This window comes from Quercus robur, chromosome 10 (genome assembly GCF_932294415.1).
Source record: "Quercus robur chromosome 10, dhQueRobu3.1, whole genome shotgun sequence".
NCBI lineage: Eukaryota > Viridiplantae > Streptophyta > Magnoliopsida > Fagales > Fagaceae > Quercus > Quercus robur.
The window spans coordinates 47,560,921-47,583,160 of NC_065543.1; the positions used below are offsets into that span (position 1 = coordinate 47,560,921).

The 22,240-nt window shown below is 38.4% G+C and overlaps 2 protein-coding genes across 2 annotated transcripts; both read right to left on the reverse strand.

Moving 5' to 3' along the window:
* Positions 1-1,572: 1,572 nt before the first annotated feature.
* Positions 1,573-3,913, reverse strand: LOC126701577 (receptor-like protein 7). The gene is made up of 2 exons (XM_050399777.1): positions 2,102-3,913; positions 1,573-1,761 (listed from the first exon to the last, which is right to left on the reverse strand). Exon 1 carries the CDS (start codon positions 3,847-3,849, stop codon positions 2,836-2,838), a length of 1,014 nt encoding a protein of 337 aa, XP_050255734.1. The 5' UTR covers positions 3,850-3,913; the 3' UTR covers positions 1,573-1,761; positions 2,102-2,835.
* Positions 3,914-4,067: 154 nt separating this feature from the next.
* On the reverse strand, positions 4,068-15,123 carry LOC126704259 (leucine-rich repeat receptor-like serine/threonine-protein kinase RGI4). Its single transcript, XM_050403272.1, has 2 exons — positions 15,039-15,123; positions 4,068-5,062 (listed from the first exon to the last, which is right to left on the reverse strand). Exons 1-2 carry the CDS (start codon positions 15,040-15,042, stop codon positions 4,068-4,070), a joined length of 999 nt encoding a protein of 332 aa, XP_050259229.1. The 5' UTR covers positions 15,043-15,123.
* Between the last annotated feature and the right edge of the window lie 7,117 nt (positions 15,124-22,240).

The window sequence follows — 22,240 nt, forward strand, 5'->3', positions numbered from 1 at the left end:
ACTTGTGCATATGCACATGTATATTTAAAAATAATCACACTTACACACACACACACATATATAAGTTCAAATTATACGTGGTGTTAAAGTTACAACTTAAACATTTTTTAAGTCATAAATTTCTAAAATATGTAATGATTCCTCACTTTATATATATATATTTATATATATATATATATATATATGATTTAGAATCTAATTGGATATAAACTCTTCGATTTTTGCACCCAATAATTTACTTATTACAAAAATTAAAAAATTAGATAGGATACGTGGCATAAAATTGAATTTTAATTGAAATCCAATTTAGAATCTAATTGGATTTAGAATATTCAATTTTTGCACCTAATAATTCACTTAACACAAAAATTTAAAAATAGATGAGACACGTAGCTTAGAATTGAATTTCAATTTAAAATATAATTAGACTTTCTCTAATCTTTTGACTTTATATATATATATATATATATATATATATATATTTGTTGAGATTTCCTAAAAATTCGATCTTGTGTAAATGGACCCATATTAATTGTTGCAATCCTTGTCAACATTAATTGTTTCTATCATTTTCCCCTTGTTTTGACTTGTGAGTGGGGTGTAGACTGTGGTGGAGTCAGTAAACGCAAAATCGAATAGTAAATTAATGCAATGTGCTTTCAAGTTGCAAGATCAAATAAGCAAATGGAGAAAATGCTTGTACCATATGTCCATGTCTTCTCAACAAATATTTAAGAGAATGCCAGTCCATTTGAAGAAGAAGAAGATGCGCATTAACATATGATTTGCTAGATTTATTTTCTCATAATAGCTACACCAGTACCAGATTATGAATTACAATACCATGGTCCATGGATTAGATTTTTGACTTCCACAAAGATTCCACTTCTGTCTTAAATGCATTCCAAAAAGCTGATTAGAAAGCATGACAATTTAAAATACGAGTCCTTGAAAGCTATGAGTATGTATCCAAGAAGGTGCTCTTATGCTATTAAAGATTTCTTATCATGGTTAATGGTCCATGAATGTGAGGATATAATTATTTGTTCAAGATCTTTACCAGTCAAATATATGAAAATGTATTTAATCATAACAAACTATTCTTTTTGAAGAATTAGATGGTATACAAAGAAGAGAAAACTCAATAAGTCAACATCTATCATAAGGACTTAAATTTAAATTCCACTCTTGTCTGCATTGAATATTTCTAGTGAAATTTGCTAATGCAAATAAAATTATTATTCTTTTTAATTCTTTAGTTGATGATCATTTTAAGTAGGAATTAAAGTACAAAACTAAATGCTGCTATAGCAGTCCAGTTAGAAATATTTGTTTGTTTGTTTGATATAAGGAAGTGTTATCTTAATATCTGACCAAATTATTCCACTCTTTTTTTATGAAATACCCCAACCCCATGAATAGATAATGTCATAGATTAAGAGTAGGACCTCCAAATTTATTTCAAACCCTAGATCAATGAGCTCATCACTCAAGTAACCCATGAGGGTCAAACAAATAGTTCAAAATAACAACAAATAATCTACCAACCAGACAAAGAGAAAAAATAAAAGCAGAAACAAAATGCATCACAGCTTAGTTATATCAAAATAAAGTTTTATTTCAACACATTTGACGAAAAAAAAAAATACACTCTAGGAGAAACATAATTGAATTAAAACGTGCATAATTAAAACATCTTACTTTGTACTAAAAAATTAACTCCACTCTTCAAGCGATCCAACCAACAACATCTTCTTTGTTCTGCAAAATGTCGGTAATAATCACAAGGAAGTAATAATAATAATTTTTTTTAAGTGTAGTTTTAGAATATGCCCCCGATTATTTGGCACTTCAACTAGCAAGGTTGAGGAGTTGCCCCTTAAAATAATAATAATAACAAATAAAATAAAATATGGTAATAGACTCAACATTGACACAAAAAAGGTTTTTCTAATTGGTAGAAAATAAATTAAAACTGAAAATTCATATTTACAATTTAAAAGGACATTTTTTTAAGAACCAAAACTATGAAGTAAAGTATTCTCTAATATGACTCAATAAAAAAATGCATTTTCTAATATAATAGTACATAAATAATTACCTGAAATCATTATTTGTATTTGCAAAATTTTGCTTCAACTAATTCTTCCATGAGCATTCTTCTTGGATCTTCATACCTTGTTGCGTCGTTCTCCATAAATAATAGTCAAGAGATATTTTGGTTTTTCACTTGAGAACACAAGATATCCCATACCTAATCCGAACATGAAACCACATCCGTATCCCAACAATACAACTTTCCAATGAAATCCATTTGCAAACCCAACATCATCTTCTTGGATGGTTGGTGATGGTGGTGGTTGTTGTCCCTCATCATTGCCACAAATTTTTCTCAATGGAAATCCACATAAACACAAGTTTTCACTGTAAGTAGCATTTGTAAATGTATTGAATTGTTTACCTTGAGGTATCAATCCCACAAGATGGTTTTTTGAGAGATTTAAAATTTCCAATGATGTAAGATTTGTCAATTGTATAGGAATGTTGCCTGTGAGCTTGTTTGAGGAGAGATCTAGCCATTCAAGATTAGTTAAATTTCCGAATGATATAGGTATATGACCCATAAGATTATTGTGTGAAAAATTTAGCCCTTTAAGTGATCCAAGGTTTCCAATTACCTTTGGAATTTCTCCTTTGAAACTATTGTTGGAAAAATCAATAGTTTTCAATAGAGTTAGTATTTTCACCACGTCAATATAATTCCCTTTAATATCAATTGTAACATCAATTGTAACAGAATCATTATGAGAATAATTATCATCATCCATATCTCTTCTAAAAAAAATGATAATCATCACCCATATATTGCAATCCATCGTTATCCATGTTCCCATTCATCATGGCTGATAAATACTTGAAAAGGTTTGATGGCAAATGACCATGGAACATATTGTGAGAGATGTCTATAATTCTCAAATTAGGGAATGAGAATTTAGTCTTGTGATTGCCTATGGAACCATTAAAGTTGTTTGATCGCAATAAGAGAACCCGCAACTCTGGAAGATTTACCAACCAATGAGGGAATGTGTCGTTAAGCCTGTTGTTAGCAACGTCTAGAATTTCTAATTTCTTGCAATTGACCGATGAACATGGCAATGGCCCTTCTAATTGATTGTCGGCCAGTTTAAGACTTCTCAAGTTACTACACTTTACAAATTTAGGGATGGCGCTGCGAAGATTGTTATTTCGCAATTCCAAATTTATGAGATCACTCATATTTCCCAAACATGGAGGAATCATACTAAAATGATTATGAGAGGAATCAAGGTAGTTAACAAAATTGAGATTGCAAACCGAGGAAGGGATCTCTCCGCTTAAATTGTTCCTTGAGATTGAAAAGAAAACAATGTGCCGTGGAAATACATGAAGTGGCCAAGTACCTTCAATAAAATTATTGGAAAAATCAACAAACTGCAACAAAACAAGGCAGCTTAACTTACCGGGAAAGTTTCCGGTGATCAAATTAGAATGCAAATTGAGATACGCCAAGTTTCGGCAGCCAAAGATCTCAGCAGGTACATTTCCCGAAATTCGATTCAAACCGAGACCCAAGATATCTAGATTTTCCAAGTTCCCAATCTCTCTCAGTATCGGCCCTGCAAGCTTGTTATCTCCAACTTCGAACCAAATTAGAGACGAACAGTTTCCGATATTTTCCGGTATTTCACCCGAGAAATTGTTGGAGGAAAGATAGATTATTTTCAGTTTCTTGAACTGAAAGATTCTTGGAGGAATATTCCCAATCAAACCGTTAGAAGCCAAATCAAGAATTTTTCGAGATTCTGACATTTGGAAATTGAGGATGGAATGGGTCCCACTAACTCGTTTTCATACAAGAAAAGTTGTTGAAGTTTCGTAAGGTTTCCGACTTCGGATGGTATCGTACCGGCGATACTATTGTTGCCTAAGTTGATGCCAGTGAGCTCCTTACAATTTTCTAATTTTGCTGGAATTTCGCCCGATATTTGATTCATTTGGAGTGCGAGACCTTGCAAAGCCGATAAGTTTCAGAAACTTTGCGGAATGTTTCCGGTTAACGAGTTCCACGAAACATGGAGAAGTGTTAACTTATTGCAATTCCCAAGCTCTGATGGAATGTTACCCACCAAGCTGTTCCCCCAGAGATAAAGATTTCGGAGGTTTTTGAGGTTTCCAAGACTTTTCGGTATTGAACCGGTGAGCGAGTTTTGATCGAGGGAGATCTCTTGGAGGGCGGTACAGTCGCCAATTTCAGGTGGGATTTGGCCGGAGAGGAGAGTTTTCCTAATGTATATGGTTTCAAGCTTCTTGAGGAGACCAAGACATGGAGGAAGGAAACCCGAGATGCTTGTTTCGGCTAGGCCTAGCATGGTCAACTCGGTCCAATTCCCAATTTCTCGGGGTAGAAGGCCTCCGAGATTATTGTTCCCATCGACTCTTATCACCTGGAGGTTCTTCAAGTTGCCTATGGTATTGGGTATTTCTCCACTGAGCTGGTTGTCATAAAGAGTCACCCATTTCAAGCTTGTGAGGTTGCCGATTTGAGCCGGAATCAAGCCTTCTAGCTGGTTGAAGTTGAGGTGGATTTCTTGGAGCTTAAGCAAGTTGCAAATCTCAGATGGGATTTCACCCGTTAACGCATTATCACTCAAGTCCAAGTAATTCAGTTCATGTATTGTAGCAATCTCTTTTGGGATTGAACCCGTGAGGTTTGTATCAGAAAGTACAATCTTGGTTAAAGAAACCAATGAAGTGAGATTAGTCGGAACTATACCATACAAATTCAAGTACCTTAATTCCAATTCTACAACCACCTTGTTGATGTTGCAAGTAATTCCAAACCACCCACATGGAGTTTCATCTGTTGGGTTCCAATTAGACAAGGCCTTAGTGGGTCCATTCAGGCTTTGCTTCCATGAAAGAAGAGCTTCGCCTTGTGGATTAACTGCGAAAGCTACAAAAGGGTTCAAGAGGGGAAGGATGATTGTTAAGAAGGAGAAGAGGGTGTTCCATGGATTTAGAGGTGATGAGGCCGTAATATCACCAGTGAGCAGCACAATCCACGCTCGCTCCCACTAACAATCTGCAAGAAGAAAGAAGTGATCTCGCCGTGGGCACCGGTGTGGTGTCGACCAAATACCCTCTGACGGTCAAGTTAGAATTGTTCTCAACTCTAGAGTGCTAGAGAGGGTAAATTATGCGTACCTTGATTCGCGAGAGTATTGTAGCTTTTATAGTAGAAGAAAGTCGGTTTCTCTTTCTTGGACTAGAAGTCTTTTCCTTATGGGAATCCTCTTGAGTAATCCCAAACGTGATGGACAAAACATTTCCTTGTAGAGGGGATTAACGCGTGTATCTTCTGAAATGCCCCTTACGCTAGGTTTCTAGTTTCCTTGGAGACCACACGCGCGCGCCAAGAGTATGGGATTGCTCTAGGCCACTGGGCTCTACCGTTGCCGGCTCATGGGCTCGGATCCGTCAGGCCCAATGTCGTGAAAGCCTTATTGCGCTAAATTTTGCCCCTTCAACCGCCCCTTCACCCTATGGGTCCGTCACCTATTATATGGACGGACCATTAAGGTGACGGTTCTATATTATTTGGATTTCACGGTAAAAGAAAATTTATGACGGTGCCATATGAACACTAAAGTTGACGGTTCTTAAGGAGAACACGGATTGCGACTATGTCATGGCAGATAGCCAAGCATTTATGAGCATGCCACATGTCGCATTTTGATTGGTTTTTCTATCGGATCGAAGCGTCGCTTTGTCTTCCGTGCACTCTAGGTATATATATATAACACCTCTCAATCCTCATTTCTTCATTTCACGGCCAAAACACATTGTCAGAGCGCAACCGTCATCTTTATCAGAACAGTTCGTCGCCCATACAAACATGTCGATCATACAACCGTCTACTTCCAGTTACTTCAAAGAACGGTGAGTATTGCTATTCTTACGTGCAAGTTTTCATATTTGGCAGTTATATTTAGGTAGATCTATACAACCGTCAATACTCTTAGATCCGTCTGTCTTAGGTTTTGCCGTCATTGTAGGAAATGTCTAGTACGTCAAGTAACCAGTCAATGGTTCGTGACGGGACGGAATACGAGGAAGTATACCCGTTCGGTCATAAAGACCAAGAGAGTCCTGGCGAAGAGAGAAGTCCGTCCACCTCTTCCTCCTCAATAAATGAGGATATGGAGATGGTCGAAGTAGAAGAATCGTCTGATGACGGCGAGGATCTATCGTCGGAACCCGTCGTCTGTGCAGATGGACTTAGGAAGTTCATCATGCTACCAAAGTGCACGGTGCACAAATTTACTTCCGTCATTAAGGAGAAACACTTCAACACATTTAGGGTCAACTTTCAAATTCCTAACTACATTCCAATCCATCTGCCCTACGTATCAGAGAAATGCTATTACGACGGGGTGGAAGGTGTCGGAGTGTACGAACAGATGCTGAAGGCGGGGCTTAGATTTCCTCTAAGTAGACTGCATAGAGAGCTTTTAAAGTATCTGGGTCTGTCCGTTAGCCAGATATCCCCAAATGCTTGGAGGGTCTTCATTGCCATGGAGATACTCTATGGTGCAATGACTGACGGTGCACGGAGGCTGACAGTGCGTGAATTCCTTCATTGCTACCGTCCAGACGAGATTGACAGGTCAAGGGGAATTTTTAGTTTTGCCAGTAGGAGCTCGTTGCTGAAGGTTATTTTTGAAACACCAGACTCAAATAGAGACTGGAAGAGTCGCTATTTCTTCATAGAGGGTGACGGATGGATGAGCCATCCGGGGGAGACGAAATTTTTGCCCGTCGACACAACTTGGGGGGTTTTACATTCATCTCGTATGAACCCGTCACATTTTGCTTGATATATTACATTCGTCAGCTTTGGCTGTTTTCTCTAACCGTCTACTTCATCTGTAGGTAGACGGCGCCCTCAAGTCAGCGTTGAAGAGTTTGGCTTTCTAGAAAGAATTTTCCAGAAGACGAAGCCGGAAGAACGAACTTGGGCAAAGTTGGTGAATCCAAAAACAATCCATTGGTATTGTGACGGTCCCGAACCTACCCGTGAAGCCATTAGATACGACGAAAGAGTCCACAGACGTAAGTCCGTCAACTTTTACTTTCCGTAAATAGCTTTTAATTTATGTAGATGGCTTCATCCGTCTTGTATTACAGAAATGGACGACGCAAAGAGGAGGGCACTGATAAAATCACAGGCCGTCAAACAAAAACAGACGGACGAGGTTGTGGTTCCCAAGGGGACGGTGTTGTCGGCGAAGAGGAAGCAGCCGTCCAAGTCTGACCGTCCACATAAGCAGCAGAAGGTTCCTCTGGAACCCGTTGTAGGCTTGATGGCTGAGGGAGCGAAGACCGTGACCCCAACAAAACATGGGTCCGGCAAGGGCTTAATGAAGGCCCCGTCCACCAGCCAGGAGAAACCTCCTCCTCTTCTCCGTGATGACTCCAAATTTTCCTTGGAGAAACTTTCGTCAATAATTTCCACGGAGGATTGTGAGGACCTGGGCAATCATTCGACAAAGGCAATGAGGGAGACGGGTCTGTTTGCTGTTGCACAGGTAACTTTTATCCGTCGATGAAGGGCTTAACTTTTATCATAACATTTAGTGTCCGTCAACTTTTCTTAGCCTTCTGTTTAACACCCTTTTAACTTGTTTATTTCAGTCCTTGGTTATGATGAAGGGCCTAATGGACCGGTGTCTAAACCGTGAGGCGGCTTTGGAACGTGTACGGGCAAAAGCTGAGCAGACAGAGGACGAACTTGGTCAACTTCATAAGTGGAAGTCTACAATGGAGAAGAAGTTCGACCTGTCAGAGAAGACAAGAAAAGAGCTTGAGTAGAGGACGGAGGAAGCTGGGAAGGCCTTGGAAGCCAAAGACGGGGAAATAATGGACTTGAAGGAAAAGCTCCGTTAAGCCAAGAAGGATGCTGTCAGTGAATACCGAGAATCCGAGGCTTTGTTGAGAGAGCTGGGGGGATCGTTCCTTCAAGGCTTCAACGATGCACTCCGTCATCTTAAAAAAGCCTACCCTGACCTGGATGTATCAATGATAAACGTCAATGATCAAGATCAAACGTCTGCTCTGCCCGTCGCTTCAGAGAATACGGACGACCTATTAGGTGATGATGCGGTTCAGGGTGACGGAGAATCAGTCCTGTCGAAGGATGCCCAAGTTGTCGACCTAAACAAGTAGACTGATATTACTTGTCTTTTTTGTAATTTATTTTGAGAATAATCCATCCTTTTTTCTGTATTAAACAGTTGCCCCCTGGGCTCTTTATATGTTTATTAATGCTATACTTTATTTTTATGCTTTCTATTACTGTTTGGAACTTTCTTAAAAATCCGTCCTCCTTATGAAGGAGAGATTAAGAAAATATTCGTTTATCTGAGTGTACTTCTAGCCGACGTTCAATCCGTCCACAGTGTTGATTGATCCATCCATTTTGTATGAGATAATTACATACTTTGTACGATTCGTCCGCTTTTGGACTTGTAATTTAGTTCATCGTTTTGGTGATCCGTCCACTTTGTGGATAGTTTTTCATCTCCTTAGTGATCCGTCCACTTTGTGGACAGTTTTTTCATCAACTTAGTGATCCGTCCACTTTGTTGACTTGTAATTTAGTTCACCGTTTTGGTGATTTGTCCACTTTGTGGACTGTTCATTCATCACCTTAGTGATCCGTCCACTTTGTGGACTTGTAATTTCACCGTTTTGGTGATCTGTCCACTTTTGTGGACAATTTTTCCATCACCTTAGTGATCCGTCCACTTTTGTGGACAGTTTTTCCATCACATTAGTAATCCGTCCACTTCGTGGACAGTTTTTTCATCACCTTAGTGATCCGTCCACTTTGTGGACTTGTAATTTCACCGTTTTGGTGATCCGTCCACTTTTATGGACAGTTTTTCCATCACCTTAGTGATCCGTCCACCTTTGTGGATTTTGTTACCTGTATAATATATACATTCGTAATAATCATCCATGTGAGAAATCAAAGTTGTGTCTGAATATTCTTCTTTAAAGAAAATGCGTTTGTAGAAAAAGTACCTACCCCTTTGGGCTTAAAAAGGCACAAAAAGATTGTAGCAAAAGTGCAAAGGAAAGACTAGTAAATTGTAGCTAAAAGATTAAAATAAAATAAACTTGGAAATCACCGGTTCCCTATATTTTCCTCTACTGGTAGTATTTCCGAAGATGCTCCGAGTTCCAAGGGTGCTGCAGCTTTTGTCCGTCCATCGTCTCGAGGTGGTAGGTTCCCTTCCTTTGCCATGACGCGATCCTATAGGGTCCTTCCCAGTTGGGGCCGAGTTTTCCTTGTGAAGGATCTCTAGCAGCACCCATTACTTTCCGTAGTACGAGGTCCCGGACCTGGAAGTGCCTGTGCCTCACTTTGTTGTTGTAGTGTTTCGCCATAAGATCCTGATAGCGCGCCAACCTCTGTTCTGCTGTCGCCCTGACTTCGTCCAGTAGATCAAGCTAGAGGCACATACCTTCTTTGTTCATATTCTCGTCGTAGCTCTCCACCCGGTAACTTGTGAGCCCCACTTCTGCAGGAATGACAGCTTTAGTTCCATATGCGGGTCGGAATGGTGTTTCTCCAGTAGGTGTTCTTGTTGTGGTCCGGTATGCCCATAGGACGCTAGGTAGTTCGTTTGGCCAGATACCCTTTGCCCCCTCAAGACGGGTTTTGATTATTTTGAGCAGGGACCTATTCGTGACCTCAACTTGCCCGTTTGCCTGTGGGTGTGCGGGTGACGAGTAGTGATTCTTGATCCCTAGCTCCGCGCAGAAGTCTCTGAACATGTTATGGTCGAATTGCTTACCGTTGTCAAAGACCAGTACCCTGGGTATCCCGTACCTGCATATGATATTTCTCCAGACAAAACTTCGGATGTTTTTCTCTGTGATGGTGGCTAAAGCTTCTGCCTCGACCCATTTAGTGAAGTAGTCTAAGTCAACGACCAAGAATTTCAGCTGCCAGATAGCCGTCGGAAATGGGCCCATAATATCAAGCCCCCATTGTGTGAACGGCCAGGGTGCCGTCATAGGTGTCAGCTCTTCGGACGGCTTCCTGATGAAATTGCCGAACCTCTGGCATTTGTCGCAAGATTGGACATAAGCTTGTGCATTCTTCATCATTGTAGGCCAGTACTATCCTGCTCGGATCAATTTGTGTACCAGTGATCGTGCGCCTGAGTGGTTTCCGCAGATACCCTCATGTACTTCACTCATCACATAGTCTGCTTCTTCTTGGTACAACCACCTTAGGTACGGTCGAGAGAAGCCCCTTTTATATAGGACATCCTTCATCAGCACGAACCGTGACGCCTGGACCTTCAGCTTCCTTGCAACGCCCTTTTCCTCTGGTAACACCCCGTCCCTTAGGTAGGAGATCAATGGCGTGGTCCAGTTATGTTCAGAGTTCACAACCTGCATATTTGTCCCGTCATCGATAAATGAAGATATTTGGACGAATGATAATACCTGTTCGGGAACCAGCATGAATTCGGCTAATGCAGCTTTTGCTAGTTGGTCAGCCCATTCGTTCTCTTCTCATGGGACCTGAATGAATTCGACTTCGAGACTGTTGATTCGGTACCTCACTTCTTCCAAATATCTCTTCATTCTATTGTTCTTGCACTCGTAGTCGCCATTGATCTAACTTGTTACCACTTGTGAATCGCAGTGGACAATTATGTTTTTTGCTCCCACAGCCCTTGCAAGGTCTAGCCCCGCGATCAGGGCTTCATACTCTGCCTCGTTGTTGGTTGTTGGGAAATCCAGTCGGATCATGCACTGTATCGTGTCCCCCTACGGAGTTTTAATCACTACTCCGGCTCCTCGGCTCGTCTGTTTGAGGATCCGTCTATATGGATACTCCACTATTCCTTCTCTTCTACCAACTGGTTCCCCCCGAGTGTGAACTCGGCGATGAAGTCAGCTACTGCCTGTCCTTTTATGGCCGTCCGCGGGCGGTACTGGATGTCGAATTCGCTTAGCTCTATTGCCCACAAGGCCATCCTTCCTGCTGCTTCTGGGCTATTCATGGCTTTTCTCAGCGGCTTGTCCGTTACGACGATGATTGTATGCGCTCGGATGTATGGCTTTAGCCTCCGCGCAGCGATTACTAACGCGAAAGCCAACTTCTCCATCTTAGGGTACCTCTCTTCAGCTCCACGGAGCACACGGCTGGTAAAGTAGACGGGTTTCTGTATCCCATCCTCCTCTCTAACTAAGGCTGTGCTTACTGCGGCACTCGAGACTGCCAAATAAAGGTATAGTTCCTCTCCATGTATGGACGGACTGAGCAGTGGTGGAGACGAGAGATACGACTTTAAGTCGTTGAAAGCCGTTTGGCATTCATACGTCCACTCAAATGACTTTCTCAGAGTGCGGAAGAATGGCAAACACCTATCCGTCACCCTTGAGACGAACCTGTTTAGTGCTGCAATCTTTCCATTTAGACTTTGGACCTCCTTGATCGTCCTTGGCGGTTCCAACTCCATTATCGCCCGTACCTTCTCTGAGTTGACTTCTATTCCTCTTTGGGATACCATGTAACCCAAGAATTTTCCCGCCGTTACTCCGAACGCACACTTGTTCGGATTCAGCTTCATGTTGAACAATCGAAGCATATCGAATGTTTCTCTGAGGTCGTCTAGGTGATCTTCTTCGTGCATGCTTTTAACCAACATGTCGTCAACATAAACCTGGACGTTCCTGCCAATCTGATGTGCAAACATCTTGTTCATTAGCCATTGGTATGTTGCTCCAGCATTTTTGAGTCCAAAAGGCATCACCTTGTAGCAGATTAATCCCTGGCTTGTGACGAAAGAGGTCTTCTCCTTATCAAATTCGTCCATCCTGATCTGGTTGTAGCCAGAGAAAGCGTCCATGAAACTGAGGAGCTGGTGTCTTGCAGTCGAATCCACAAGGGTATCTATCCGTGGGAGCAGTAGCTGTCTTTGGAACAAGCCTTGTTGAGGTCTGTGAAGTCTACGCACATCCTCCAGCTTCCATTGGCTTTTTTAACCATAACAACGTTCGCCAGCCAGTCGGGATAATATACTTCCCGGATGAAACCTGCCTCCAGTAACTTCCGAACTTCCTCGGCTATGGCCTTATCCTGCTCCTGGGCGAAGACTCGTTTCTTTTGCCGGACTTGAGGGAAGGAGGTCGACACATTCAATTTGTGGACCATGATCGATGGGTCAATTCCCGGCATGTCTTCGTGATTCCAGGCGAAAACATCTTGGTTATTTCTTAGGAAAGTTGTGATCGTCTGGCGTACGGGCCAACTGGCTAGTGTGCCAATCTTAGTCATTCGTTCAGGCCGTGTGTCGTCAAGTCTTACTTCTTCTAGCTCTTCAACCGACTCTGCTAATGCTCGCTGCTTCCCGATACACATTGTCTGCTGCTGATCCTCCATCTCTAACATGGCGATATAGCATTCTCGTGCTGCTACTTGATTCCCCCGCAGTTCTCCTACCCCATATTCCGTCGGGAATTTGATCATTAGGTGGTATGTTGAGGTTACCGCCTTCCAGGAATTGAGAGTGGGTCGCCCGAGGATGGCATTGTAAGCGGACGAGCAGTCAACTACGAGAAACGTTATCTCCTTAGTGATCTGCTGAAGATAGTCACCCGCCGTCACAGCTAGTGTTATTGCGCCCAAAGGGAAGACCTTCGTACCCCCAAATCCTACGAGTGGGGCGTTCGTTGGGGACAATCGTTCCTTGTCTATCCTCATCTGCTGGAATGCTGGATAGTACAGGATGTCTGCTGAGCTGCCGTTGTCGACGAGGACCCGGTGCATATTGTAATCCCCAATCTGCAGGCTGACTACTAGCGCGTCGTCATGAGGATGGTGAAGTCTCCAAGCGTCATCCTCTGAAAAGTTTATGACGAGATTATCTATCCGCAACATCTTTGGTACGGATCCTGTGAGTTGGACGCTATGGACCATCCTGAGGTAGGTTTTGCGGGCTTTCTTGGAAGATCTGGCTGCAGCTGTGCCCCCTACGATCATTCGTATGTCTCCTATGGGTTGTCTAGGGCGGTCGTTCTCCCTTCGTGGAGCCTGTTCTTCCGGTGTATCAATTCTTTCCCTGCTAACGAACCTCTGTAGTTTCCCCTGCCTGATTAGGGCCTCAATCTGCTGCTTCAGGTCATAGCAGTTAGCTGTGTCGTGCCCGTGGTTCCGGTGAAAGCGACAATACTTGTCTCTCGGTCTTTTGTTGGGGTCTCCCTTCAACTTTCTAGGGAAGGTCAATGCTTCTTCATCTTTGATTTGCATCAATACTTGGTCGATTGGGGCGGTTAACGGGGTGAAATTGGTGAACCTTCCTGTGGGTCTGGAGCGCTTTTCATCACGTTGATCCTCGGTTTTAGTAACCTTTCGCCCCCTGTCTTGTCTTGTGTCTTCTTGCCTTTCCCTCTTCTTAGGCCTTTCCTCGCGGGCCAGCAGCGCATCTTCTGCATTCATGTATTTGGTAGCCCTGTAGAGAACGTCCGTCATGGTTTTTGGGTCATTCTTGTATAAGGAAAACAAGAACTTACCCTTCCATAGCCCGCTAGTGAACGCGGCTACGAGTATTTTATCATCAGCTTCGTCAATCGAAAGGGCTTCTTTGTTGAAACGAGTTATGTAGGCTCGCAGCGTCTCGTCTTCTCGCTGCTTGATGTTCATTAAGCAAGCGGTGGACTTTTTGTATCGATGTCCGCCTATGAAGTGTGAGGTGAATAGGGCGCTCAACTCCTTGAAAGTATTAATGGAGTTCGGTGTCAACCTACTGAACCAGACCCTCGCAGGCCTCTTCAGCGTGGTCGGGAACGCCCTGCACATGATCTCGTTTGGTACACCCTGAAGATGCATCAGGGTCTTGAAGGTCTCTAGATGATCGAGTGGATCCTTGACCCCGTCGTAACTTTCGATCTGCGGCATCCGGAACTTTTGTGGTAGGGGGAATGAGTTGACGGACGCGGTGAATGGTGAGTCGGTTCTGTTCACTAAATCGTCGAGATCAGAAGATACTCGCCCCTTGAGGGCGTTCATCATGACCTCCATCTGCTCCTTCATCACCTGCATCTTAGCGACGATAAGCGGGGGGGGGGCAAAATCCATGAGAGACGGAAGGCTCACGTTTTGCCGCTCTGGTCGGCTTGGGGCATTGCTACCTTCAGGCTTCTCCTGCTCCCTTCGCTCGGCACTATTACCTTCCTAGTTTTGCTCCTGAAGGTTGGGTCCTACATCCCTTTGTCGTAGCTGCTTCTCCAGATCGTGGTTCTGCTTTGTGAGTCATTCTACTGCTGTCATGAGAGTCTGGACCTGCCTTTCTAATGCAGTAGATCTTGGTGGATCGTCTTCTTGAGCATTGTTGGTGGTAGCCATCGAGCGAGTGAGTACCATGCGACTCTTATGTCCGAGAGGCGATGATCTGGCTTTAACTTTTCGCGTTCCCCACAGACGGCGCCAACTGATGAGGCCGTAATATCACCAGTGAGCAGCACAATCCACGCTCGCTCCCGCTAACAATCTGCAAGAAGAAAGAAGTGATCTCGCCGTGGGCATCGATGTGGTGTCGACCAAATACCCTCCGACGGTCAAGTTAGAATTGTTCTCAACTCTAGAGTGCTAAAGAGGGTAAATTATGCGTACCTTGATTCGCGAGAGTATTGTAGCTTTTATAGTAGACTAGAAGTCTTTTCCTTATGGGAATCCTCTTGAGTAATCCCAAACGTGATGGACAAGACATTTCCTTGTAGAGAGGATTAACGCGCGTACCTTCCGGATTGCCCCTTACGCTAGGTTTCTAGTTTCCTTGGAGACCACACGTGCGCGCCAAGAGTATGGGACTGCTCTAGGCCACTGGGCTCTACTGTTGCCGGCTCATGGGCTCGGATCCGTTAGGCCCAATGTCGTGAAAGCCCTACTGCGCTAAATTTTGCCCCTTCAAGAGGCATTACAGCTATGCTACAAAAGTGGAATGAGAGGGAGGAAAGTATACAAAGGAAGAGGGGTTGGTTGTGTTTGAACTAAAAATGTTGGTTGGGTTGAGGCTAGGAAGAGACAATGAGAGGAACCAAATCATATAGTGTGGGCTACAAGCTTGTAGTAACAATATTTTAAATTTCTCTATTTCGATTTAAATTCTAATCCAGGGATTTGGTATGGCGGTTTGGCCCCCCAAAACGAAAAACCAAGACTTTGCCTTTACGCGTAAAAATGTTTTATCATGCATGTAATGATGCACAGAATACAAAGAAAAAAAAAATCCCCTCCATTCTCTATAAAATATTCACTGTGAACCTTTTTCGAACAAGTTTAAATAAATCCATTGGGTTTTCATTTTGATTTAATCATCTAACATTATTTCTCCTTGCTAGATGGATGCTTCACGGTCCCATGGAACACTATTTTTCATCACGATGATTACAAATAAGTATTATTTTTGTATAATGTGCAGATTAATAAAATATTGTATGCAAAAAAATAAATAAATAAAAAATATAATTGAAAATGAACGATAAAATACATGGTAAAAATGAAAAGTTACTTTATGTTACATAGAGAAATGAAATTATGTAAGATTGAGTTTTATCACAACCTAAAAAGAATAATCGATTATTAAAATAATCTAAATAAATAATAAAAATTTTAATTTTTTTTGCACTTTTGGTAATACTAGTTTGGGTTGCAAGCCACGTGCTGCACCTTAAGCAAGAAAAATAAGAGAATATATTTTTTGGAAGAAGTATGAAATCATGTAATTAAATTTAGTATAGCTATTTACTATATGAATATCTGTTTAATATAATAATTTCTTAGATCCTATTTTACTAAAAGTGATATCTACTCATGAAAAAATTCTACTAAGAATGATAATGAATGTCATCATCTTCCAATAATAAACAATTAAGTTTTGATAAGATATTGTCACAATATTTAAAACTTCACAATGAATGATATATATTATAATTGAAACTTTTCATCAAATTAAATACCTACAATCATCTACAATGAATATTTTGTTATTCATATTTCCTTCTTTGTCATCTTATTTTACAAGTGTAATTACGATATTTAACTTATTTAATTTGTAATGAACAACCTTTTAAGCAAGGAAAAAAAGGATATGTCATTGAAGTTTTCATTAGATAAACTTATAAATCTAGAAGATTTAAACATCTAGTAAATTAGTGTTCTCTAGGTAGCAAATAGAGACCATACATCACCATTATTCTTACTATCCAAGTATTACCACCACATAAAACTCAAAATACATGAATAAATTTTTGGGACATTTAAGACATTAATTGCACAATGAAATTTTCTAGGAGTCATAAGATTTCGATAAGGTTTAACTAAAACAGTAATAGCATGCGTATATGCTTGTTTACAGAAAATTGTGCTTAAAAAGTGAATTTTGGCTCAACAAATTAAGACATTACCAAAAAAGAAGTCTAGGAACACAACAATATGTCATAAAATTTTCATATTACGTTTATTTTTAGCTATGGAGGGCCTTGGTATGATATTTTATTATTTTATTTTAAAGTAATGCTATATTCACAACATTTTCATAACAAATCCTAGGATGCAAATTGTTTTTGGTTTTAAGCTGGGCCAACCACTTTAAATTATGCATTAAAAAAATTTAAAAAACAAAACAAAATGCCAACTAAAGAAAATTGTGCTTTAAACAGTAAATTTTGGCTCACCAAATTTTGACTAAACAAAAAAAGTAGTCTAAGAACACAACAAAATGTCATAACATTTTCATAATACCTTTTATTTCCAACTATAGTAGGTCCTAGTCTGATATTTTATTATTTATGTTTATAATATTTTCACAACAAATTTTAGGTGGCAAATTGTTACTGATTTTAAACTATGGTCACCACTTAAAATTGTGCATTAAAAAAAAAAAAAAAAAAACCAGCCCAAGAATACTATGAGTGGAACAATGAATTTTGGCTCATCCAATTTGACTAAACTAAAAAAAAAAATGGTATATAAAAAAAATGATACAACTTTTTCACAATAATTTTATTTTCAATCGTGGTAGGTTCTGATATGATATTTTATTATTTATTTTTAAAAAATGTTACATTCACAATATTTTCACAAAAAAATTATAGATGACAAGTTATTATTGATTTTAAAATTGGTCCTATCATTGATATCACTTTTTTATCCATCAATAGTAGCTTGGCACCTAGGATTTGTTATGAAATGAATGTGAAAATGTTGTGGGCTTATAATTTTTTTTTTTATAAGGAACTAAGATCTCGGCAATTGTGAAAATATTGTGACAACAAAAAAATGTTACAACATTTTCATAGTAAATTTACTTTCAGTTGTGGTTTTTGTTCTATAAGAAATTGACACTTCGATAATTATGAAAATAAATATTGTGAAAAAAAAATATTGTTCCAGTATAACAATATCGTCTCAACACATATAAATATTTGAGAAGTACTACGTCCACAACATTTTCACAACAAATCATAATTAGTAAGTTGTTATTGATTCCAATTTAAATAAACAAATTAAATTACTTTTTTGCCAACCCATAATAGCAAATAACAACCTATTACCTAAAATTTGTTATAAATTTTTTTAGTACTTTTAGCATTTTTCTTACTTTTGATGACACATCAGTGTGGAAAATCTATGTAGTAAAATTTCTAATATACCTAATATCACTCATAAAAATTTTAAGTTATGATGTTTTAAAGATTAAATTAAACTTGACTAGAGTTAAAAGGTCATAACACAAAATTCATTTTGTTTATTTCAAAAAAATATGTTGTATATATTTCAGTATTTTTGTTATGATTTTTTTAGAAGAAGAACGTAATATAACTGAATTTTATATGTATCTAAAAAATTACCATAAAGAAGAAGAAGACGAAGAAGATACGCATTAACATATGATTTACTAGATTTGTTCCCTCATAATAGCTAGACCAGTACCAGATTATGAATTACAATATCATGATCCATAGATAAGATTTTTGACTTCCACAAAGATCATTCCACTTAATTATGTCTTAGATGCATTCCATAAAGCAGATTAGAAAGCATGACAATTTAAAATACGAGTCCTTGAACGATATGAGTTTCCGCGAAGGTGCTCTAATGCTATTAGGCTTTAGCATGGTTAATGGTTCATGAATGTAAGGATATAATTATTTGATCAAGATCTTTACCGGTCAAATACCCTATGTATTGTTTTTGTATGATGACTTTTTCCTTTTATAATGAACATTAATTGTTTTGGTTTTCTTTCTCCTTTTTTCTAATGAATTTAATTGTTTGAACTTTGATACCTCATTAATATTCATTAATCATTAAACTTTTAGCACTTAGTTTAGGTGCAGTGCATCCAGTGAACTGGAATCGGTTAGATGATGACATATATCCAAAAATGGACACATGTTATCATCTCAACGGGTCCAGTACTACTAGACACTGGATCTAAGACTAACCCAAATTTTTAATTGCATGATACATAAAACATTTAAACAATAGAAAGAGACGAGAATTAAGATGGCATAGATGACAAATAGATATTTATGTGCTGCAAAGTAATTAGAAGTCTTCAACCTGTAGATGTTTCTTCAAGTCATTGGCCAAAGACTTGGAAAATTATGGCCTCGTGGGTCTATCTATTCGTGAGCGTGAAGACTTATGAAAATTATGACCTTAATGGGTCTTTCTTCTAAGTCCAAATCTCCCCTTCCATTTTTTCCTGTTCTACTTTATACTTTACAAATAAAAACATGTCATGTGTAACCTAATTAATTCAATTCTAATTGTATTCCTTTAATAATTAAAATACCCAAAATAAATAAATAAAAACCCACCAAACCCCATCGCCCCACCGGTCCACAACTAGTCCGCCACTACCTTCACCAGTGACACTAGCAAGAGGTAGCTGACGCCTTTGTTGCTACCATTCACAAGTGAATTGCAAAAGACTTAATGAAAATTATGACATATGGATCCTTCTACTAAGATGCTGTTTGGAGTAGCGTCTGTGTTTTCAGATTATGCGTTTACAGATTTTTTTTTTTTTTTTTTTTTTCCTGCACGTAAACAGTAACATTATTTAGGTTCATTGTATAGGGACAAAAATCATAATTCATACACTGTTTATAATACTGTTTATGTACTAAAAAATATTAAAAATAAATCTTATTATATTATTCACACATTTAAAAATTATTTTGTTACAATATTTTTAATTTTTAATTTTTAATTTTAATAACAATAAATTCAATTCAAACATCATCTTAATTTCCAATTTTGGCTGAAAATGAAGATACAAAAAGGCCCCTGTCCCATCAAAAATAAAATAAAATAAAAAGACCCTGTGGATATGACCCCTCCATCCAAGCCAACTGGCCATAATAGACTTAGTCTTGAATTATTGAGTCTTAGTCCTACCTACTCCAATAAATACGCCTGACTAAAGCAAACCTCAAACGCAAAAAAGAGAGAAGTTTTGAGCATCTTCAACCCGTGACTCTGCAAACTCAGAAAAAATAAATTATGTACTTTGAAATTTTTTTTCCTACCGACTCCTTTAAATTCTGCAAGACAAACCAATAGCATTCACTCCAATTTTTTTCCCTATATACTGTAGCTTTGCTATCTGTAGGATGATACTGTTCAGTGTCAGATACTTTCTGTTCAGTTTTCACCCACTGATGATTGAACTGCCCAATTGCTCTGCCCAACTTTTGAGTGGAAATAGTATAGGAAAATAATTAATTGAACCTTCTTGGGCAGAGCAATTGAAGACTCTAGACACTTGAAAACCACTTTAAACGTTTTACATGTTCGAGGTGTCAGTATAAAATATACTTATAAAATAGTATTTACCTAATTATATTGTTTAAAAAATAAGTTTAACCATCGGGCCTGTTGGTTAAGTGGTACTAGTCATACTAGTGACTTTAAGCTTAGGAGGTTCTAGCCCTGCATCAACACTTATCCAGCCAAAAAAAAAGAAACAAGTTTAATTCCCAATTTTGACGGTGGAACTTGAGTTGGTTGCAATGTTATACTCGAGTTTAGTACACTTAAGTACCAGGTTAGAAACAAAGCACTCACACAGCCACAATTGTTGACTTATCTATTTTTTTTTTCTCATTGGCTTTCAGTTTTGTTTCTTAGGTGGAGTTTGGATACATGTCTAGCGTTGGCGTTTTGAGTTTTGCGTTTCTCTTTTTTTTATTTGGCATGCATTTAAGGAGATAGTGCGGCTACTGTTCATGAACAGTAGCCGCACTATTTGACTTTTCACCCTTTTCAATACATTAGTGGGTCTCGTGAACAGTACACAAGATCCACAAATCTCACTTTTCAGCAACTTTTTAATTAAAAATGGGTCTCACGGTATTATTCACACATTTAAAAATTATTTTACTACAATATTTTTAGTGTTTAATTTTCAATTTCAACAAAATAAGTTCTATCCAAACTGACATTTAATCTTCCAGTAGTGGGTTTCTCTTTTTTCTTTCTTTTGTGAGGGTCACGTGGAATTGGAGGCCACAATTGTTGACTTATCTAATTTTTTTTTTCTCATTGTTTAAACACAGGCAAATAGTTTTCTCATTGGCTTTCAGTTTTGCTTCTTATTCTTCCAGGTGTGGGTTTCTCATTTTTCTTTCTTTTGTTAGGGCCACGTGGGATGGGAGGCCACAATTGTTGACTTATCTAATTTTTTTTTTTTTGCTCATTGTTTAAACATAGGCAAATAGTTTTCTCATTGGCTTTTAGTTTTATTTCTTATTCTTCCAAGTGTGGGTTTCTCTTTTTTCTTTCTTTTGTCAGGATCATGTGGGATGGGAGGCCACAATTGTTGACTAATCTATTTCTTTTTTTCTCATTGTTTAAACACAGGTAAATAGTTTTATCACAAGGAACTCGAGTTTCATAAACTCAAGTTCTAAGTTTATATAAAAAAACCCAAATTTCACCTTCAAAAAAGTGGTACATTATTAGATATTTCTCAAACAGTGGTAAAACACTAATAATTTCGAAAAATAGTAATATTTTGCTATTTTTGCCATTTTTCTCAAACAGTGGTAAAACACTAATAATTTCAAAAAATAGTGGTATTTAGCTATTTTTGCCCTTTTCATTGACCTCAAGTTTCCCCTTGTCTCAAGTATTAAAAATTCAATATTGTTTATTTAATTTTATTTTGAACGCAAGTAAAGTATTATTCATCACGGAACATTATTTTTCATCACGATGATTACAAATTAGTATTATTCTTGTATAATGTGCAGATTAATAAAATATTGTATATAAAATATAAAGCAAAATCAACAATATAATTGAAAATGAACGATAAAATACATGATAAAAATGAAAATTTACTTTATGTTACATAGAGAAATGAAATTATGTAAGACCGAGTTTTATCACAACCTAATAAGTATAATGGATTGTTAAAATAATCTAAATAATTTTTTTTTTTTTTGCACGTTTGGTAACATAATTTAAATTGGAATTATATTTTTAAAATTCTTGAAACTTTGACGTAAGAGGTTTATTTAGAAAAACATTATATTAATTATTTTAATGTACTTACAATGCCTCACATGCTATAAGGGACAAAACAAAAGGAAAATATTAAAAATAAAAAAGAAAATAAAGGAGGGAGAGTGTCAACTATATATATTTATATGCTGCAAAGTGATTAAAAGTCTTCAACCTGCAGATGTTTCTTTAAGTCATTGGTCAAAGACTGGGAAAATTATAGGCCTTGTGGGTCTCTCTATTAGCGAGCGTGAATTGTGGAAGACTTGTGAAAATTATGACCTTAAGGGTCATTCCACTAACCAAATTGGCCAATGTATTCCGGAGGCTGTAAAATTTTACCAAAACTGCACTATCAGTCCATAAACTTTACTTTACGAGTACGATTTGTCCCTCATAAAATTTGAGCACTATTGGTCTCTAAACTTTTAAAATTGAGCATTAATAGTCCTTTTGTTAACTGTTGTTACTGTTATTGCCTATATGGCTAACGGAAGTTACGAAACAATAATGTAGCATCTTCTTTTTTTTTTTTTTTTAATCGATGTAAAATTTCTTTTTATTAGAAAGAAGAAAAATAGATTTTACATGTATTAT